The sequence below is a fragment of the Leiobunum rupestre genome, chromosome 7 (genome assembly GCF_980474605.1).
Source record: "Leiobunum rupestre chromosome 7, qqLeiRupe1.1.hap1, whole genome shotgun sequence".
NCBI classification, from domain to species: Eukaryota; Metazoa; Arthropoda; class Arachnida; order Opiliones; family Sclerosomatidae; genus Leiobunum; species Leiobunum rupestre.
In genome coordinates, this window is record NC_143390.1 from 42,339,224 (window position 1) to 42,355,758 (window position 16,535).

Sequence of the window (16,535 nt, forward strand, 5' to 3'; positions counted from 1 at the left end):
GGCGTTGCGGTAGAGGACTTGGTTCTGCAGGGTGAACTTCTTGGCTTTCTTCTGAATTGACCGGGGAGCGTCCGGCAAGGTTTACGCAGTAACGAGATGACGGGCTGTAGTGTTGCTCTTGTTCCTTTGTCATTGAGGAGTCTGAGATCGTAAGGTATGTGATCGTCGAGTCTGTTTGGCAGGATCTCGTTCCACAAGGCGGCTGAGACAATCGCCGTTTCTGTGTTTGTGGCCACTGCGGTGTCTAATTTCTTTATCCTGGCCCTGTAACTGCAGTGCCCCCGAGCGAGACGTCCGTGTGGATGCCGAAGACTGCCCAACCAGCAAAGGGAATGATGGTCGGTGATGATGGTCACGTGGCGTCCGTAAACGTATGAGCAAAACTGGCCCAACGCCCAAACCAGGGCCAGGAATTCCTTCTCTTTGGTGCTGTAGTTGCGTTCCGTCTTGGATACGGCTTGGCTCGCGTAGGCGAGAACGTATTCTTTGCCGTCCTTGCAATGGCTCAAAACGGCTCCAATTCCGTCGTTGCTGGCGTCTGAATACAGCTCGATCGGTAGTGATGGGTGAATGTGTGCGTTGATTGGTGGACTGGTCAGTAGTGATTTCAGGGCATGGAAGGCTTTGTTGTGCACGGCTGTCCACTGGAAGGGGACAACGGGACTGGTAAGCTCGGTTAGCGGTCTGGCGACTTTGGCGAAATTCTTGATGAAACGGCGGTAATAGGAAGCGAGGCCCAGAAATGACTTGAGATCCCTTCGATTCTGGGGTGGCAGGGTATCTCGAACAGCGGCGATCTTTTCTGGGTATAGGTACAAACCTTGCGAAGAGACCACGGGTCCTAGGTACTTGATTTCGTCCATGGCGAAGAAGCACTTGCAAGGCTTTAGAGAGAGCTGGGCTCCCTGAATTCGCTCGAACACTTCACGGAGCTAGGTTAGGGTTTGTCAAAAGTTCTCGAAAAGACGATGATGTCATCAAGGAAGACAAATCCCACGAAAACAGCGTCCATTGCGCGTTGAAAGGAAGCGGTGGCGTTAGCGAGTCCGAAAGGGAGCACATTGAACTCGAACAAACCGTCCGGAGTGGTGAACGCGGTCTTTTCACGGTCCTGCTCTGCAACTGGGATTTGCCAGTAACCGGAAAAAAAGGTCCATTGTAGAAAAATAGCGCGCCCCTTGAAGGCGGTCCAATGCGTCGTCGACACGCGGCAGGGGTAAGCGTCTCGCTTCATTATCTCGTTGAGACGGCGAAAGTCGATACAGAAGCTCGGCGTTCCGTCGTCTTTCTCGACCAGCACCACTCGGGAAGCCCAGGGGCTCGAAGAAGGTCGTACCACGTCGACTTGGAGCATCTGCTTCAATTCCTGTTGAATGATGTGTCGTTCGGTTCACGGCAAGTAAATAGGAAGGTGTTCTTCAGTGTTGATGGTGTGATCTTTCAAGATGGATGATCATAGTGGCCCGGATGGATCGTGAAAGCAGTTGCCGTATTCTTGCAGGAGATGATCTAGCTGGGCGCGTTCGTTATTGTGGAGTGTTTGTGCGCGGCTGACCTTTCGTGAGAAGCAGTGGGACGTTGGTCTGAAGGTCGATGTGCAGATGATAAGGTGGGCTGAGCCCCGGAATACGGGTGGTTGTGGACGGCCGGATATCACTGGCTCCTGGCTCGAGCGTCGTAGTACTGGATAACGCGAGTAGCTGGCTTGACTGGGTTTGCGGTGGCCTTGTCCCAAGCTCGCCGTCGGTTGACCGCGTCCTGGGCTTCGGTAATGATCCGCACGGCGTCGCAAAGTTCCTTCAAGGTACTGGGCTCCTCTCAGTATACGGCTCCGACTAGATCAGTTTTGAGGCCTCGCATCAAATGCCATACCTTTTCGGGCTCGGTGACGATTCTGCCTAGCTGCTTGCATAAACCGAGAACATTCTGGTAGTACATCATGAACGGTTCGCCCGAGGCTTGACGGCGTGCAAAAAGTTGTTCCGCTACATATAAGTAAAGTAGCTGAGATCATGACGTTTTATTCAACCTGAATAACGATTCCCAAATCAACGCATCCCACACAGATTCCAAGAGTGTGCCAAACTCCAACAAGAAATAACTCGTGAGGATCTAAAAGTGTCATCAACGGCACAAGTAACATCGAGTGTCGTCAAAAGGCCCTGGCAGATCAGGGGTCTATTACGAAAAAACAACGAAAGCAGTGGTGTTGTGGACCCTGCCTTATAATGAAGCGTACCAAGTTACACAACCATCACAAGTACCATGCCTTAATTCTAAGAAATGTCTTCATGGATGGTGATTCCCTTTTTAGAAGTTCACGTTAGCAGAAGTGCGTTAATACCACTTATGGGCCCTAGATACTGGGGTCTTCTTACAGCCCCTCGAGAATTAACACAAAATGTTACAATGTAAGTTGCCCCCCCCCCCGAGTGGGCAAATACTACACCATGCAGTAAAATCCTTAAGTAGACTAATTTCCACATTAAAAGTAAAGTTAAAGTAAAACATTCACAGGTTGATCTCACGTTATTAATATTTTTGCCGTTAGGGGTGCTTTTAGTGGTTTTAAATGGTGTAAAATCTGTACTCTGTAGGAGCCTCTATTTCAGTGGCGATAAAATAGGGGTACAGGGGTACTTTATATCCCGCAGATTTCAGTCGGAGATAAATGTACATATTTTTACCTGCCATAAATAATAAATCCCTTTTCAATTTATACATTTGAATTAGAGACAATACTTCTTTTTTTAAACTAACGTGGCCTTCTTGTTGAAATGTTGCTCTTACGTCACAGTCTCTTACTTTCACGAGCCTACTAGCGCGCGCTACAGTCGCGAAGAATATAGGTTTTTTAGCGCGCGTGCAAATCGCTCGTGCCCAAAATACACTTATAAAGCTGTGTCTTGTGACGTAAGAGCAACATTTTAACAAGTTGGGCAATACCACTTTTTATTTTATAAAATCAACTATTTTGGTTCAGGAGGAAACACGAAATTCATGAGACGTTTGAATCAATTTCATTTATTTTCTGGTAAAGCAGGGTATACGATGACAGTAAAAGAGTAGCTGTTTGGACAATATTAACAAATTAAATTTAAATATTTTGGGTTTTTCTTTTGAACCCCACAAATATTTAAAATTAGTGAAACCTTTTGTGGATTAACTTTCAAATTCCTTAAAATTTGTTACTGTGAGTACAGAAATTGAAAATCTAAGGATGAATCACCATCAGGGGAAAGGAGGCCATAGAATCATAGTAAGGGGCAGTGGCGCCGATCCCATGGGGGCGGCGGGGCCGAAGCCCCCATTGGGAAAAATCAATGGGGGCTCTGCCCCCATTGGTAAAACCCCCGATGTTAAAGGCCGTTTACTTTTAAGCATCCGTAGCAAGAAAGTGTTGACAGCAGCCTCATTCCAAGTTTATTAACGAGCTTCGGCCCCCATTGGGAAAAAAAGCGATCGGCGCCACTGGTAAGGGGTCCAAAAATAATAAAAATATGGTGCCCCCCTACTTACTTGGCCTATCTGTCCAAAAATACCTGGCATCGCTGTGTAAACTTGGGGAAAAAACGTGAATATCCAAGAATGACCTTGACTTTCCTAAAGTCTATATTCCAACGTGGAGGTACCGTCGTTATGAGCTCTGGGAGTTGGTTGCAACAACTTCTGCGTAGAGTTGCAAGTTCTCTCCTCATTGGTTAAAGGGGTTTTCCCTTTCCATAAAAACTTGTAGAGTTTAACGATTATAGTAAGTGTAGGGAGCTGTTGGCTCGCGGGGCATGAAGGGCTTTCCACCACCCTCCTACGCATTGTAACCCGTCCACCTGAATTAAAGGCAATAAAAGTCGCTAGATGGCTTGAGCCTAGGGTGGTGCCAAGAGTATTAGCCTGGCTAATTGTTATTATTCATTCCTTTTCTATCGTTTCTAAAATAAAACAAATTTGATAGTATCTGCTTTTGAAAAATTTCTATAGACGGCGCTACATTAAATTGAGTAGTATCATAACGCACGGAAGAAGTTCCGGTGTCGTCCCGTTTTTAAGTCAGTATTAGAGCGATCAAATTGTTTTACAAAGCGACTCCTTACGTTTGTTCCGCGTGTTTTGTACATGTTAATTAGTACATATTTCAACATTTTACATTATTATGAAAAGTAATACATTTTGAGCCGTGATGCGGTGTACACATCCGCGATTCGGCGGGAAATTCGCGTCCAATGGAATCTGCGTAGATCCTGCGTAGGTATGTTTCGTTTTTATTATTTATATGAATACTTCTCTCAAAAATATATATTATAAACTTCTGGTGTTACTAAAAATTACTTTTACATGTTCCTATAAAATAACGAATGATATAAAAATAAAAAATTCTTAAAATAAAGTTTTAAACTACAAATGGAATCACAAGTCCATATTATTTACTATTACTTTGTGGATTTATTTCCAGTTTCTTAGAAAATCACATTTGTAAAAACACTACAACTGTTGATACAATTTAATATAATTGTACTTTCACAAACCGAGAGCGCTTTGATATTCCGAGAACTGTCTTTAAATAACGTTATATACAAAAACCAATTTTCAAAAAAAAAAAGTTTGTAATTAATGTTCGTCGATCAAAGGCGTGGCGTCACCAGCGGGAGTATTCTCAACCATCGGACTAGGAAACGATCTGGGAGTAGCTTGCTTGCTGCTAGCGGATTTCGACGAGGGCGTCGTCTGCTGCTTCTTCGCCCACTGCTCGGCCATCCGACCCCAGTCGGCGGCGGTGGGAGCCTTGCCAAGCGACGATGGCGGTTTGGTCGGCACCGCCGGCGTCAGTCGAGGGATGGGTCTCGGAGCGCTGCTGGGTGTTCTCGGAGGCATGGCTTGTCGGGGTGTTAGAGGAATCGGCCTAGGTGTCGTTGGTATTTGGCGTAAAGTTTGACTGGGATGAGCCCAATTGGTCTGAGGACCGTATCTCGGCGTAGCGGCCACCGACTGAGCCGGAGTGTTCAACGTGTGGTAGGAAGGCGTCATGAGAGGAGTGTTCATGGGTTGTGACGGGGTGTAAGGCTGATAGCCGAAATTTCCGGCGGGTGTAGCGTTTCCGCCGAAATTGGAAGCGTTTGACGGGAAACCCGGAGTCTGTCCAGCTACTTGAGAAAGAGTGTTGAAAAGATGACTGGGCATACTAGCCGCCGCCCTTTGGATAGCTTGCGGGTCGACGTTGGCCAGGTTGATGCTCGGCGTGGCGCCGATGTACGCCGAGTTTCGGCCAGCGGGAGTTCTGGCGATCGTGCTTGTCGGAGTTCCGGGCACCGGGTCCCTGAAATGCTCTTTGAACCATTTGAAAAGCGAATTTGTAGAGTGGAAATTTCTTTGGCGATAACGGAAGCCTTCGGGGGAGACGGTAATGTACTCGTTGCGAGGTTTTACCCTCGGAAGATACGACAGTATAAATTTGCCGGGGAATTCCTTGGAGGCCGAGACGTAATAAGGGATCTTTGACGGGGCTTTCTTCTTCTCGTCCATCACCATCTTCTCCATCGCCTCTCGATTGCCTCCGTTGGCCTCTCGGAAGTAACGGAACCCCGTCAACTCTCTGGCGTAGGCCGCCATTGGCTGAACGTGACGCGCGATAATTTCGTCCAAGTCTTCGAATTCTTCGTTGCCGATCCACAAAGATTGGCCGAGACTGAAGGCCTTTTCTTTGCCTTCTTCTCGGACGTCAATATGCTGATTGATGCCGTCGAACACTTTCCACGTGACCGTCAAATGATCGACGCCTTTGCTACTGGGACGTATGATCAGATCGCCTTGGTCCATCTTGGCCAAGGCGGCTTCCGCTTCCTTGAAGCTAATGTTGTGAAACGAAGGATGGACAATGACTCTTTTAACGTAAGCCGGCCTGTTTTGTCGTTTCTTCTGATCGTCTTCGACCTTTTTGTCCTTATCTTCGGTTTCAAAGTCGTAGTAGACGTCTTTCTGCGGCCTCCATTCGCCGTTTTTATCGGCCAAATCGGACGATTTACAAGTCAAATCCACGGAGAATCTTTCAATATTTATCTTGGTTATTCGGCAATTGACGGTCATTCCCACTTTAACCCTTTCTTCGGGATTCGTCACCCTTTTATCACTAATGTTCTTGGTCGGGATAAAACCGGATACGCCATTGTCTAGGTAAGTTCTAACTCCCATTGCTTGACCGGGACAACTTCCGGCGTCAAAGTGATTCCAAACTTCGCTCAACTCCGGGAAATCGTTTTTAAGGCAGAACGGACACTGCCATAGACCAGACTCGTTGTCACGAATCGGATTGGCCTGGTCGAGTTGTTCGCCTTGCGGCTTACGGCGCGCGATTCCCACAACCCTGGCTAAGACCATTTTGCCAATGAAGAACGTCTGCGGAGTTTCCTTGGTCAGCATGTTGAAAATATCTTCGGGTGCCGGGGGTTGGAAGTCGATTCTGAGATCTTTGTACCTATGATTTAATTCTGCCCTTATATCGTACAGGGTAATACTTTTATTTCCGAAGCCTTGTCTTTCGAGTTCTTCGGCGAAAGCGTCGAGATCCAAGTCCTTCAACTTTTCGGGATTTTCCAAGATTTCTTCTAAAGCTCCGGCGGGGTTGACGTCTTCCGACATGTCGTCGTATTCCAAAGCGTCCACCGCCATTTTTCTGGCCCATTCGTAGGCTTCGGGATGAACTCTGGAACCGTCCAGAACCTCGACGTAGGCGTCGCTGTCGCCTAAGGAACTAGTGTCAATTTTAATGAAACCGGCGCAGTTGATAAACACCTGCGGTCCCATTTTGCAAAGGGTAACCAATTGCGTACGCGACTCTAATCTGTGGTGGTTCTGTTTCAGAACTTTAATCAGTTGGGTGGCCTTGCGAGGACCCAACCCGCAGACGAATTGCATCAGGTTTCCAGCGTGATTGTGGGTAATGGTGTAATTCACGTCTACGCCTACCTCGTTGGTTCTATTTACGAATTCCAAGTAGAGCGCGTTCAGTAGAACGTCTTTGCTTAATTGGTCTTGCAAGGGATGGAACTTCAAGCACAAGATTTCTTCATCGTGAGTGCACAATTGGGAAAATTCCACTAAAGGTTCCTGCAGCCTCCTGGCGAGGGATATCGCTTGTCTGAGAAGTTCTGGATACTCTCTAAAGTCGTTTTCGGCCTTTTTCGAGTTCATGTACACAATCGCTAAATCGTTTTCCAAAAGTTCGACGTTTATCGTCGGCAGCTGGTCCGACTCGGCTAAATCTCCGACGACTTGTTTGACGTCTTCGATAATTTGAGTGGCCTCTCTAGATTCGCCGCTGACGCAAATGACGTGGGGTTTCTTGGCCAGGATGAATTTCTTGAGCGACTTCATGTCCCTTTCCTTCAACTGTCGCTCTTCCTCCTTCCAGGCGTTACGCCGGTTAAGAATATACGGAAGTCTCAAGAAGTCGGTTACTTCGCCATCTCCGTCAATCATGGCGCCGAAAGCCGGGACGTTACGGTCCGGCAGGTAAGCAATAGCCAGGACCCGGACTCCGTTACGAGTGTCGTAATCGTCGTCTTCTTCGATTTGCTGGTTCACGGAATAAGGAGCCACTTTCAACCAGTTGTATAGTTTACGGCAACAGGCTTTAAGAATGCCGTCTTTAGCTTCGCTAATCAGTCTCAGCCTCAGTTCTTTTTCAAACGTGGGGTAAAGGAAACGCGTTAAGGCCATGTCGACGGCTTGATTGCGAATCTTATTCCATTCCAATACGTTGCTGCTGAATTCGTCTCTTTCGTAAAGCAATTTTATCTCATCCGCGTAGCCATTTTTCTCCCCAAATTTATCGAGTCCGATCGTCAATGTCAGAAGTCCGTCTTTCTCGGCTTGATTTATCTTCAGAAACTGATCTCCGGTCAAGTCCCTGATTGGTTTGTTTTTAACGTATTTGTACGAAAAGCAGGGATTAGTTTCGTCAATTTCTTTGACTCCCTTCTTCGTGGGAGATATCGTTATCTTAGCTCTATCGAAATAGACTTGACGAACGCATCTTCTGACTGCCATGTCTCTGGAAATCTGCGTAGCTACCATGAGGATGCCGGCTTTTAGAACTTCATCCGGTGTAGAAAATCTTTTAGTTACGTAATCTCCGGCAAGTTCCAAGGGGGCAACTGGATATTGATCAACTTCGTGACGTTGGTAATTATCCCTCATGTTCTCTCCAAAATGTTCCGGAGTAAGGCCAAACTTTTTGGCGAGTCCATCTAGTCCGTGTTCTCTGCAGACAGCGTAAATATCTCTGTGTACCGCTAGCTTCACTTTGGTCAGCTCAGCTTCTGCATCATTCTCCTCTTCCTCTTCCTTCCGAGCTTTGTTTTCTTCATTTACTTCTTTATCAACACCGACCTCACCATCCACATTTAGTTCTTTGTTCAACTCGTCCTCAGTTTTTTTATTTAAAAGAGCGGCGGCTTTCGCAGCTTGCCTTCTTTTCCTTTCAATAGCAGCTGCGGCTGCGGCGGCTTCTTTCATCGCTGGCATGTCTTTGGAGTAGTAAAGCTTAAAGTGAAGGTACGCGTCGCATAATTCTTCTGGATTTTGAATTTTACGTAGTCTTTCAAAATCGGAGTCCCCGATAATTCTCATATCTTCAGCGAGAGGTTTATCGGGATCTTTCATGATAATATCACATTGATAATCTTGCATTTTCTTGTACAAGCGAGTTAAGTTATTTTTCCTAATTTTAAGTTGACACCATTTTTCATCCCATTCTAGAACAGTCCATAAATCTCTGATACCTAATTCAGGTTCAACATATTCCTTTCTATAGAACGCAATGAAGGGAACCTCCAAGTTCTGGTTTCTCATGAATTTTAAGGCTTCTTTAATTTTATTAACGGCCGCTGGTTCCTTTGAGCCTCCAATTGGTTTTCTAACAAACTCCGGGGCTGTCGCTCCCCCAGCTACATCAACATTGGGTGCGTGTACTGACTGTAGCGAGATTGTGGGAACGCTAAAGGCATGCTTAAAAATCCATTGAGCCTCTTCATCAATTTCATCATCATCCGCTTGAGTAACTGGAACAGCTCGAATTTGAAATCTTTCGGGTATATCAGTGGCTTTGATACGGTTGTCTTCGTCAGTTAAATGCCCTCTAATGAGTTCACTTGGTTCAAAAACATCAAAAATTGTTTTCTTAGAGGCCTTCTTGCGAGATTTTTTAGTGCGACTACGTATTTCCATTCCTTCTTCCTCTTCTTCTTCGTACTCTTCAGCATCCTCGTAATCTTCAGCAACATTCTCAAAATCTTGAAAGTCAAAATCAACTCCAAAGATATCCTGCGCATCTTGAAGAGCAGAATCGTTAAATCGGATATGCCTTTTCTTCTTCCCTTTACTTATTGGTTGCCCATTGTCATCCACAATAAAATCATCAGGATCAGATTCCATCTCAGATCCTGACAATTCCTGATAATGCTCTTCTTCATCTATCGGCTTTTCAGCAATTTCCCCTTCCTCAGACCCTCCTTCGAATAGTCCAATTGCAATATCATCTTTTTCATCAATGGGTCCTGCTTCGTCTTCACTTTCGTCATCTTCAATTCTTTTAAGTCTTCTAAATTTCTTTTGCCTCTCTACTTTTACTCCAAGATTTTCTTCAATTAGTTCATAATCATCATCCTCTAAATTATCATCAAAATCCTCCCGTCTTTTTCTTTTCTTTCTTACAGTTGATTCATCCGAATCTTCAGCTTCCTCTTCATCTTCATCGTCATTGATCAAATCTTTCATTTCTTCTCGTAATTTCTCTTCATCATCTTCCTCCTCCTCCTCTTCTTCATCGTCATCGATAAGATTTTTACGTTTTTTCTGAATAACTCCTTCATCTTCAGATTCTTCAGCCTCACTATCCACAAACTCTGACATTATTTGCTGAAGTGTCTCGAATGAATAACTTGATTTTGTGAGTTAAAATGCCCTGTTTCAATGAATGAAAACAATATTAATGCTCGAGTGCTAAGAAACAAGGACTATAAGTGTTATAGGCTGAAATGAAACATTCATTTGTAGCTAAACCAAAAAGACCGAACCAATAGCATTAAGATTAATTTTTATTACATAAACAAACATGATATATTACCAATTATATAACTGTTTTCACAAAAGACAAATTTAGGCCTAGAAAATAAGCCTGGATCTGATCAGCACTACACCAAGTCTTAGTATCTTACACTTTATCTCACTAATTTGCTAGTTATTTTCATGATTAATTCGATTTCTGTAAATCATTTTACAAAAAAGGTTCCATAATACTGAAAATTACAAGTTATATTTAATTACTAACCTGCTTAAGTTATCTAATGGATAATTTTTCCAGGGCACGGTACCGTTGTACCATGGTTTTACTCAAGTTCACCGTCTGTTTTATTTTCATGATTTCATCAGTGCTTCCACTGTGGAAAACTTTAAATTCCCTTTTTCTGTACTTTTTTTTTTGATATCCACACATCGGTGTCGACCCAAGGCCTTAGACACCAGCACACAATAACTGATTAATCAGGGCGAGATATGTGTAACGGCCACGCCAACGGGGGGATACGTGGGGACAGGGGTGGGGACACCCGTGGCGGAAGTACGCCGACCACCCGTTGGGGGATTGGTGGTCGTCCTCACACGTCCATCCACAAACTCTGCCTCCCAGACGCCTGGGATTACAGGAGTGAGCCACTACTCCCGGCTCCTTTTTCTGTACTAGGCAACCTAAAAAATTGCCCTTTTTTCCTTTTAAATGTTAAAAATTCCCCAAAATTCCCCGAACATATTAATACGGTAAAATATGGTTTTTATAATAGACAAATAAAAATTACGTAAACGCGAATTGGCATGTGTTGCTGAAAATTCCCTATTAAGGGCTTCATATAATAAATTTATTTAACTAAGTAGACAAATCAGAATGATATACGTGGATTTTGCTTTCAGGCTTTAATGATTCCCACCGCTAGAGATAGATGGCAGCATCGCGAGTGATAACGTTTCAGATTTGAAGCTAAATTTTTCTCCCGCGACTACCAGATTTCAATTGTACCTCTAATTATTCCCAACTCAATGGTTCGTACTAATAACTAATTTCGGAAAAATGTACACGAAACGAGATTACGAGAATCCCTTAATCAGACGAAACTTTTAAAACGACTATTTTAGCAAAGAATTAAAAAATTAGCTTAAAAATCTGCTATCATTCAGACCAGGAATTCATACCTCAAACTTGAAAATCGAAAGAGAAAACTCGTATGCTTTGACGTCAAAAGGAGGAAGAAAAAAACGGTCCCCTAGATAGAGACGGAAATCGGCCGAGATAACCATTCCAAGTTCGAGGTATGAATTCCTGTTCAGACATAGGGCCATTATTGCAGCGGCATCTGTCTCTATACCAAAAAATACAATATTTATTTGTCAATGAACATTGAACAACAATAAAAAATATGTGGATTTCATCAAAGATAATTTAAACTCGTACCCTAGATTCGAATACTGAGAGCTTTCCCATTGACGGTTTTGTTACGAAGCGTTTACCTTTTTCCGGCACGTGACCTCAGAAAAATCGGGCTCCATCGGTTGCGGCACGGCCAACTTCGATCACACGCTGCTGCGATAGCACGTGATCGAAGTTGGCCGTGGTTGCGGTAAGGCGCAAACCATGGAGCGAATTTTTTCTGAGTTCCGGCGGGAAGTGGGTAAACGCGCGAGAGAGTGATTTCGAATCTAGGGTACGAGTTTAAATTATCTTTAATTTCATTGAAACAAAGTTCACTGACGTCTACGGATCTGCTGTGATCGAAAATAATGGTTATTTCCATTGTTTTCGAAAATAAGATGAAAATTCATTCTTTACCTTTTTTTCGAAAACAATTCCCTTTTCTAATTTCGAAAGAAGACATATGGAAGCAGTTTTTTATATCGATGAAAATAAAACAACGGCACCGGTTCGCCTTCGCCATCTATCCTTGAACTTATTCGTCACATCCCTACCAAGAGCAAAAGTCAAGCTAAAAATCACTATTTTGAGAAATCTTTTTTTTATATATTTGAAATAATTATACTATGTAATTGTGTTAAATATGGTAACAGTAATAATGTAATATTGGAAACTTACAAAAGAAGACTTGCAATTACCTTCAAAACTAAGACTTAATAAGATACAATTATTATTTTGAATTTCTTTCAAAAGCGGCACAGTGCATGAAATGGACCCAAAAATGGTCACTTCACAATCAACTAACGATATTGAAATTATAATTTGTAAAGTTAACGCTTTTATCTTATCAATTGTCACTTATTAATTTACCCCCTCAAATTAATTTTTCCCAGTTTGCCGAATGGACGGATTTCCATTACTCCTACTAACGCTTTCGCTGCTAGCAAGCTTCGAGCCATTCAACACCTCCATTCCATTCCGGTCAAACTGGTTGACGCTCCGAATCTCCAACCTCTCCACCGCCGTAAAATCATTCGTGTTCATTCAGGTGTTGGATACTCCGATGCCGAAATAAAGGTCGAAATCTCGGCCAGCTCCAATTCCCTCGTAGAATGCCGTCGTCTAGGTCCTAGTAGTAGCGTAGTCCTTCTTGGGTTCTCCACATACGTCCCGCAAAGGGTTCAAATTTATGGTGAGCTTTTTTACGTCTTACCTTTTGATGATCGTCCTATGCGTTGTCGCCAATGTCTGCACTACGGGCACACTGAAAAGCGATGTCGTCAACCTGAAAACAAATGGCGCTGCTCCCGTTGTAGTGAGACGCACCCCGAGACTGACAGCTGTACGAAACCATACAAATGCAACCATTGCCAGGGCCCCCACCCTAGCTTTTCTCGACTCTGCCCTATTTTTGGGAAAGAAGTGGAAATTAAGAAATTCCAGGTGGAGAAAGGAATTACTTTTTCGGAAGCTCGGATTTCAGTCACTGCAAATTATGCTGCCATGGCCAGAGCTGCCCCTGTGACCCCTCCTTTCACCGCTGGCGTAATGGATTTCCCCCGGTTCCCACTCTACGTTCCACTAAACCGTCATTGGGTTTACACCCATCTCCTCTTATCCGCACCTCGGATGCTTCATCTGAAGTCTTCATTGAGCCCCCAGCCACTGCTTCTCGTACTGTTGTGGCGGAGGTTATTATGCCTTTTCTTCTTAAACTCACTTCCTCTCTCCAGGAGCCTCGACTGGTTTCCACGATCACCAGTGTGGCCGTGTCACACTTCAGCCATATATCCGACACCGTGGATGCCCAACTAGCTAACCTTGGAAAGTTTGGTAGGCGATCTAAGTCTTCCGCTATGGACGTCGCCGATCCTTCCAATGAGTCTTGATTATAGTTTCCTTCAGTGGAATATTAGTGGAGTTCGGGCCCACCTAGGTTTCTTGTCTCTCCAAACTTCTCCTACAGTTGTTGGTCTCCACGAGACTTGTCTTTCGGAATCTTTAACTATCAATTTACGTTTTGGTCGTTACTCCGTCTATCGTAGTGATCGTTCTGGCCGCCCTGGAGGGGGTGTGGCGATGCTGGTCTCCTCCTCTGTTCCCCAGTTTCGTACTCCTCTCCCCAAGTTTGTCACACTTGACGTTGTTGCAGTTACCTGCTTTATTGCTAACCGCTGGGTGGTGGTTGCTAGCGTTTATGACCCTCATAGCTGCGCATCGCGTATCGACTTGGATCTTCTTTCCGGCTGCCTCGGAGACTCCTTTGTGATTATGGGTGATTTTAATGCCCATCATCCTTTATGGGGTTCACCTTCCACTAATGCCCAGGGCGTTTTATTGGCCGATTGGTACGAGTCCCTGGACAGATTCACGTTGCTCAACGACGGGTCGATCACTCGCAAGGGTAATGTAGTTCAGAATGACTCTTCGATTGACCTCACCTTCGTCAGCTCTGACTTGGCTCTTACATGTCAGTGGTCTGTGCTGCCGGATTCCGGCAGTGACCATTTCCCTTTGCTTATTAGCTGCTACGAAGGTGGTGCTACTGTAAATGATGCCCCTCCTCGTTGGGATTACGCTCGAGCTGACTGGAATCGATTTCATTCCCTTGCTGGCCAATCGTTTACAGGTTGGACTTCCTCCCCCTCATTAGATACCGATGTAGAGGCCTTTACTTCCCATGTTGTCACTGCAGCCCATTCCACCATCCCTGTCCATTACTCTAGTCCTGGATCTCACTCTCCGAAAACTCCTCCGTGGTGGTCTAATCGCATTGCCATTGCCCTCAGAGCCGCTGCATCATTGTGGCTTTTCTTAAGCCAGGAAAGGATCCTAACGATCCAGCTTCTTATAGGCCCATTACACTATTGTCTGTTCTCGGGAAGCTTTTCGAGCGCCTCATTCAGCGTCGCCTTGATTGGTGGCTTGAATCGCTGGGTGCTCGCTCATCTTTTCAGACGGGTTTCCGTCATGCCCTTTCCACACAAAATTCTTGTGTGGCCGTTTTCCTCGACATCAAGGATGCATTTGGAAACGCCAATCATGATTTTGTCCTTCGCAAACTAACAGCGCTGGGCTTTGACGCTTCGATACTAACCTTCTTCCAGTCTTACCTCACGGACCATGTCGCTTCATGGCCCTGTTAGATCGCTTCCCTACTCCTGCCGTGCTTTATCGCTTCGATCGTGCGCCGTCCCCGTCATGCTCAGAATGTGCACTACTAGGAGACCTGGATCATTTTCTCTTTTCATGTCCCCGCTTCGCGGCTCACCGCGACCCTTTAGTACGCTGCCTTACTGGCAGACTTGGAATTAGCGGGAGTCTTGGGGCCAATTGCTCTTAATAAAAATCAGTGGGCTCTTAAAATAAATCATTCGAATGGGGGTTGCGGGCCACCATGGCTCTCAATTTAATTAAAAAATATTTATTAAACATTTTACAGAAATGTTTTCCTACCCTATACGAGAGCGGGATCTAGCCGAAGGGCTAACCACTCTTAGAAAGTCTGTACACCGATTACGCCGGATTACGCTTAGATTAGCACTGCCAAAGGCCGGGACTTCAAAGATTACGCGTAATCCCATTAGTACAGTCAAAGTTACGGCTCTGTGCACCGATTACGCGGAGTGATCAGCCCCTCGGATCTAGCGTTACAAATGATTATGTGTGATATTATGATATACTTGCTTGTTTTAAAGTTAATAAATGTTATGTAAGTAACGTAACCAATTTTTATTTTCCTATTTTCCCTACCTAATTTTAAATTTTCCCCCCAATTCCCCCCCCCCTGGGCCAGTGGCTCTCAATAAAAATAAACTTAAGGGGGTCGGGGGCCCGCAGGGCCCCCATAAAAAATATCACTATTTCCAAGTCTGCTTACTGGTCATCCGTTTCATCCTAGTGGCTCTCATTTAGCTCAAGCTCTTACCCATGCGCATCACCCGGCTTTGCTGCGGGCCCTTTCAGTGTTCCTCTCTCACCTCATTTCTGTTGGCCTTCTCTAGTCTTATCTCTTACTTCTATGGCTTTAATCCCGGTGCAGGGCGTCTAAGGATTGCGTAAGATACGACGCCTTACTTGTTTTATCACAAAAAAAAATAATAATAATACCTCCCAACTCAATGAGGAGGACCCAAAGACTGGCCCGGGCCAGTGATTCAATTTTCATTCTCACCACTGGGCTTAACCTAGGAGTATGAATGGTACAAGTATTATATTCCTAGACTTAACCACGGCCAACTTTGATTTCTCGCGCATCTCTCGCGCTACAGCGGCCATCTCATTCGTTGACGTTTCTGTCAGCCTTGGAAATAACGGTGGTCAGGTGGTCAAAGACCAGTTAATTAATTGCTCAGACCAGTTTATTAATTCGAAATAATAACAAAAAAACAGAAGGTGACCAGTTTAATAATTCCAAATAATAGGAGATGACCTATTAATCCAAGGTTCATATCAATTTTGATTTCCCTATTCACTGGATTTCTATGTACAGCGAATCCGATTACTACCGCCACGACCGCACGTCGATGTTTTATGTATAGTCCCTTCGCTCGCATCCCTCGAACGAGTCGAACTGTCTAACCCCCCTCTAGCCTCAAACCCTCAATTCTCTAGTCTCGCTTTCCCCCGAGTACGGTAGGCTACCTGGCTCCGCGGTAACGGACCGGGGACTCTGGAATTACGGGGCCTAGAGAAAGAGAGATAATACGGTAAATTTACTAAATTACGAGGGTCTTCTAGGCTATGGTAGTAGTCTTAGGTGAGATAGTACTATATTGTACTATTCTTGTCGTACTCATAATATAAAGTTAACTATTTTGAATACGTGTAAAGTTAAAGTTACCAACATAATCTAACTTCTCAACATGTAGTATAGGTTTTTTTTAGGCTTGTAAATGACATAAGAACATTTTATATAAGACCAGTTTAATAATTCATAAGCTAGGGGGTCACTGGTCATAAGGACCACTTTAATAATTCATATGCTAGGGGGTCACTGGTCATAAGGACCAGTTTAAAAAAAAACCTTATTTCCAAGGCTGGTTTCTATGTTAACCTATGAGCAAAAGATGTGCATGACGTC

At 44.6% G+C, this 16,535-nt stretch overlaps 1 protein-coding gene across 1 annotated transcript; it reads right to left on the reverse strand.

Annotated features, from left to right (window-relative positions):
- Positions 1-4,415: 4,415 nt before the first annotated feature.
- Spt6 (transcription elongation factor Spt6) lies at positions 4,416-10,463 on the reverse strand. Its single transcript, XM_090154536.1, has 2 exons — positions 10,322-10,463; positions 4,416-9,955 (listed from the first exon to the last, which is right to left on the reverse strand). The coding sequence occupies exon 2, from the start codon at positions 9,901-9,903 to the stop codon at positions 4,606-4,608; it is 5,298 nt and encodes a 1,765-aa protein (XP_090010662.1). The 5' UTR covers positions 9,904-9,955; positions 10,322-10,463; the 3' UTR covers positions 4,416-4,605.
- Between the last annotated feature and the right edge of the window lie 6,072 nt (positions 10,464-16,535).

Coding starts and splice junctions, on each gene's coding strand:
- Spt6 (XM_090154536.1), bottom strand. CDS start 9,903: ATGTCAGAGTTTGTGGATAGTGAGGCTGAAGAATCTGAAGATGAAGGA.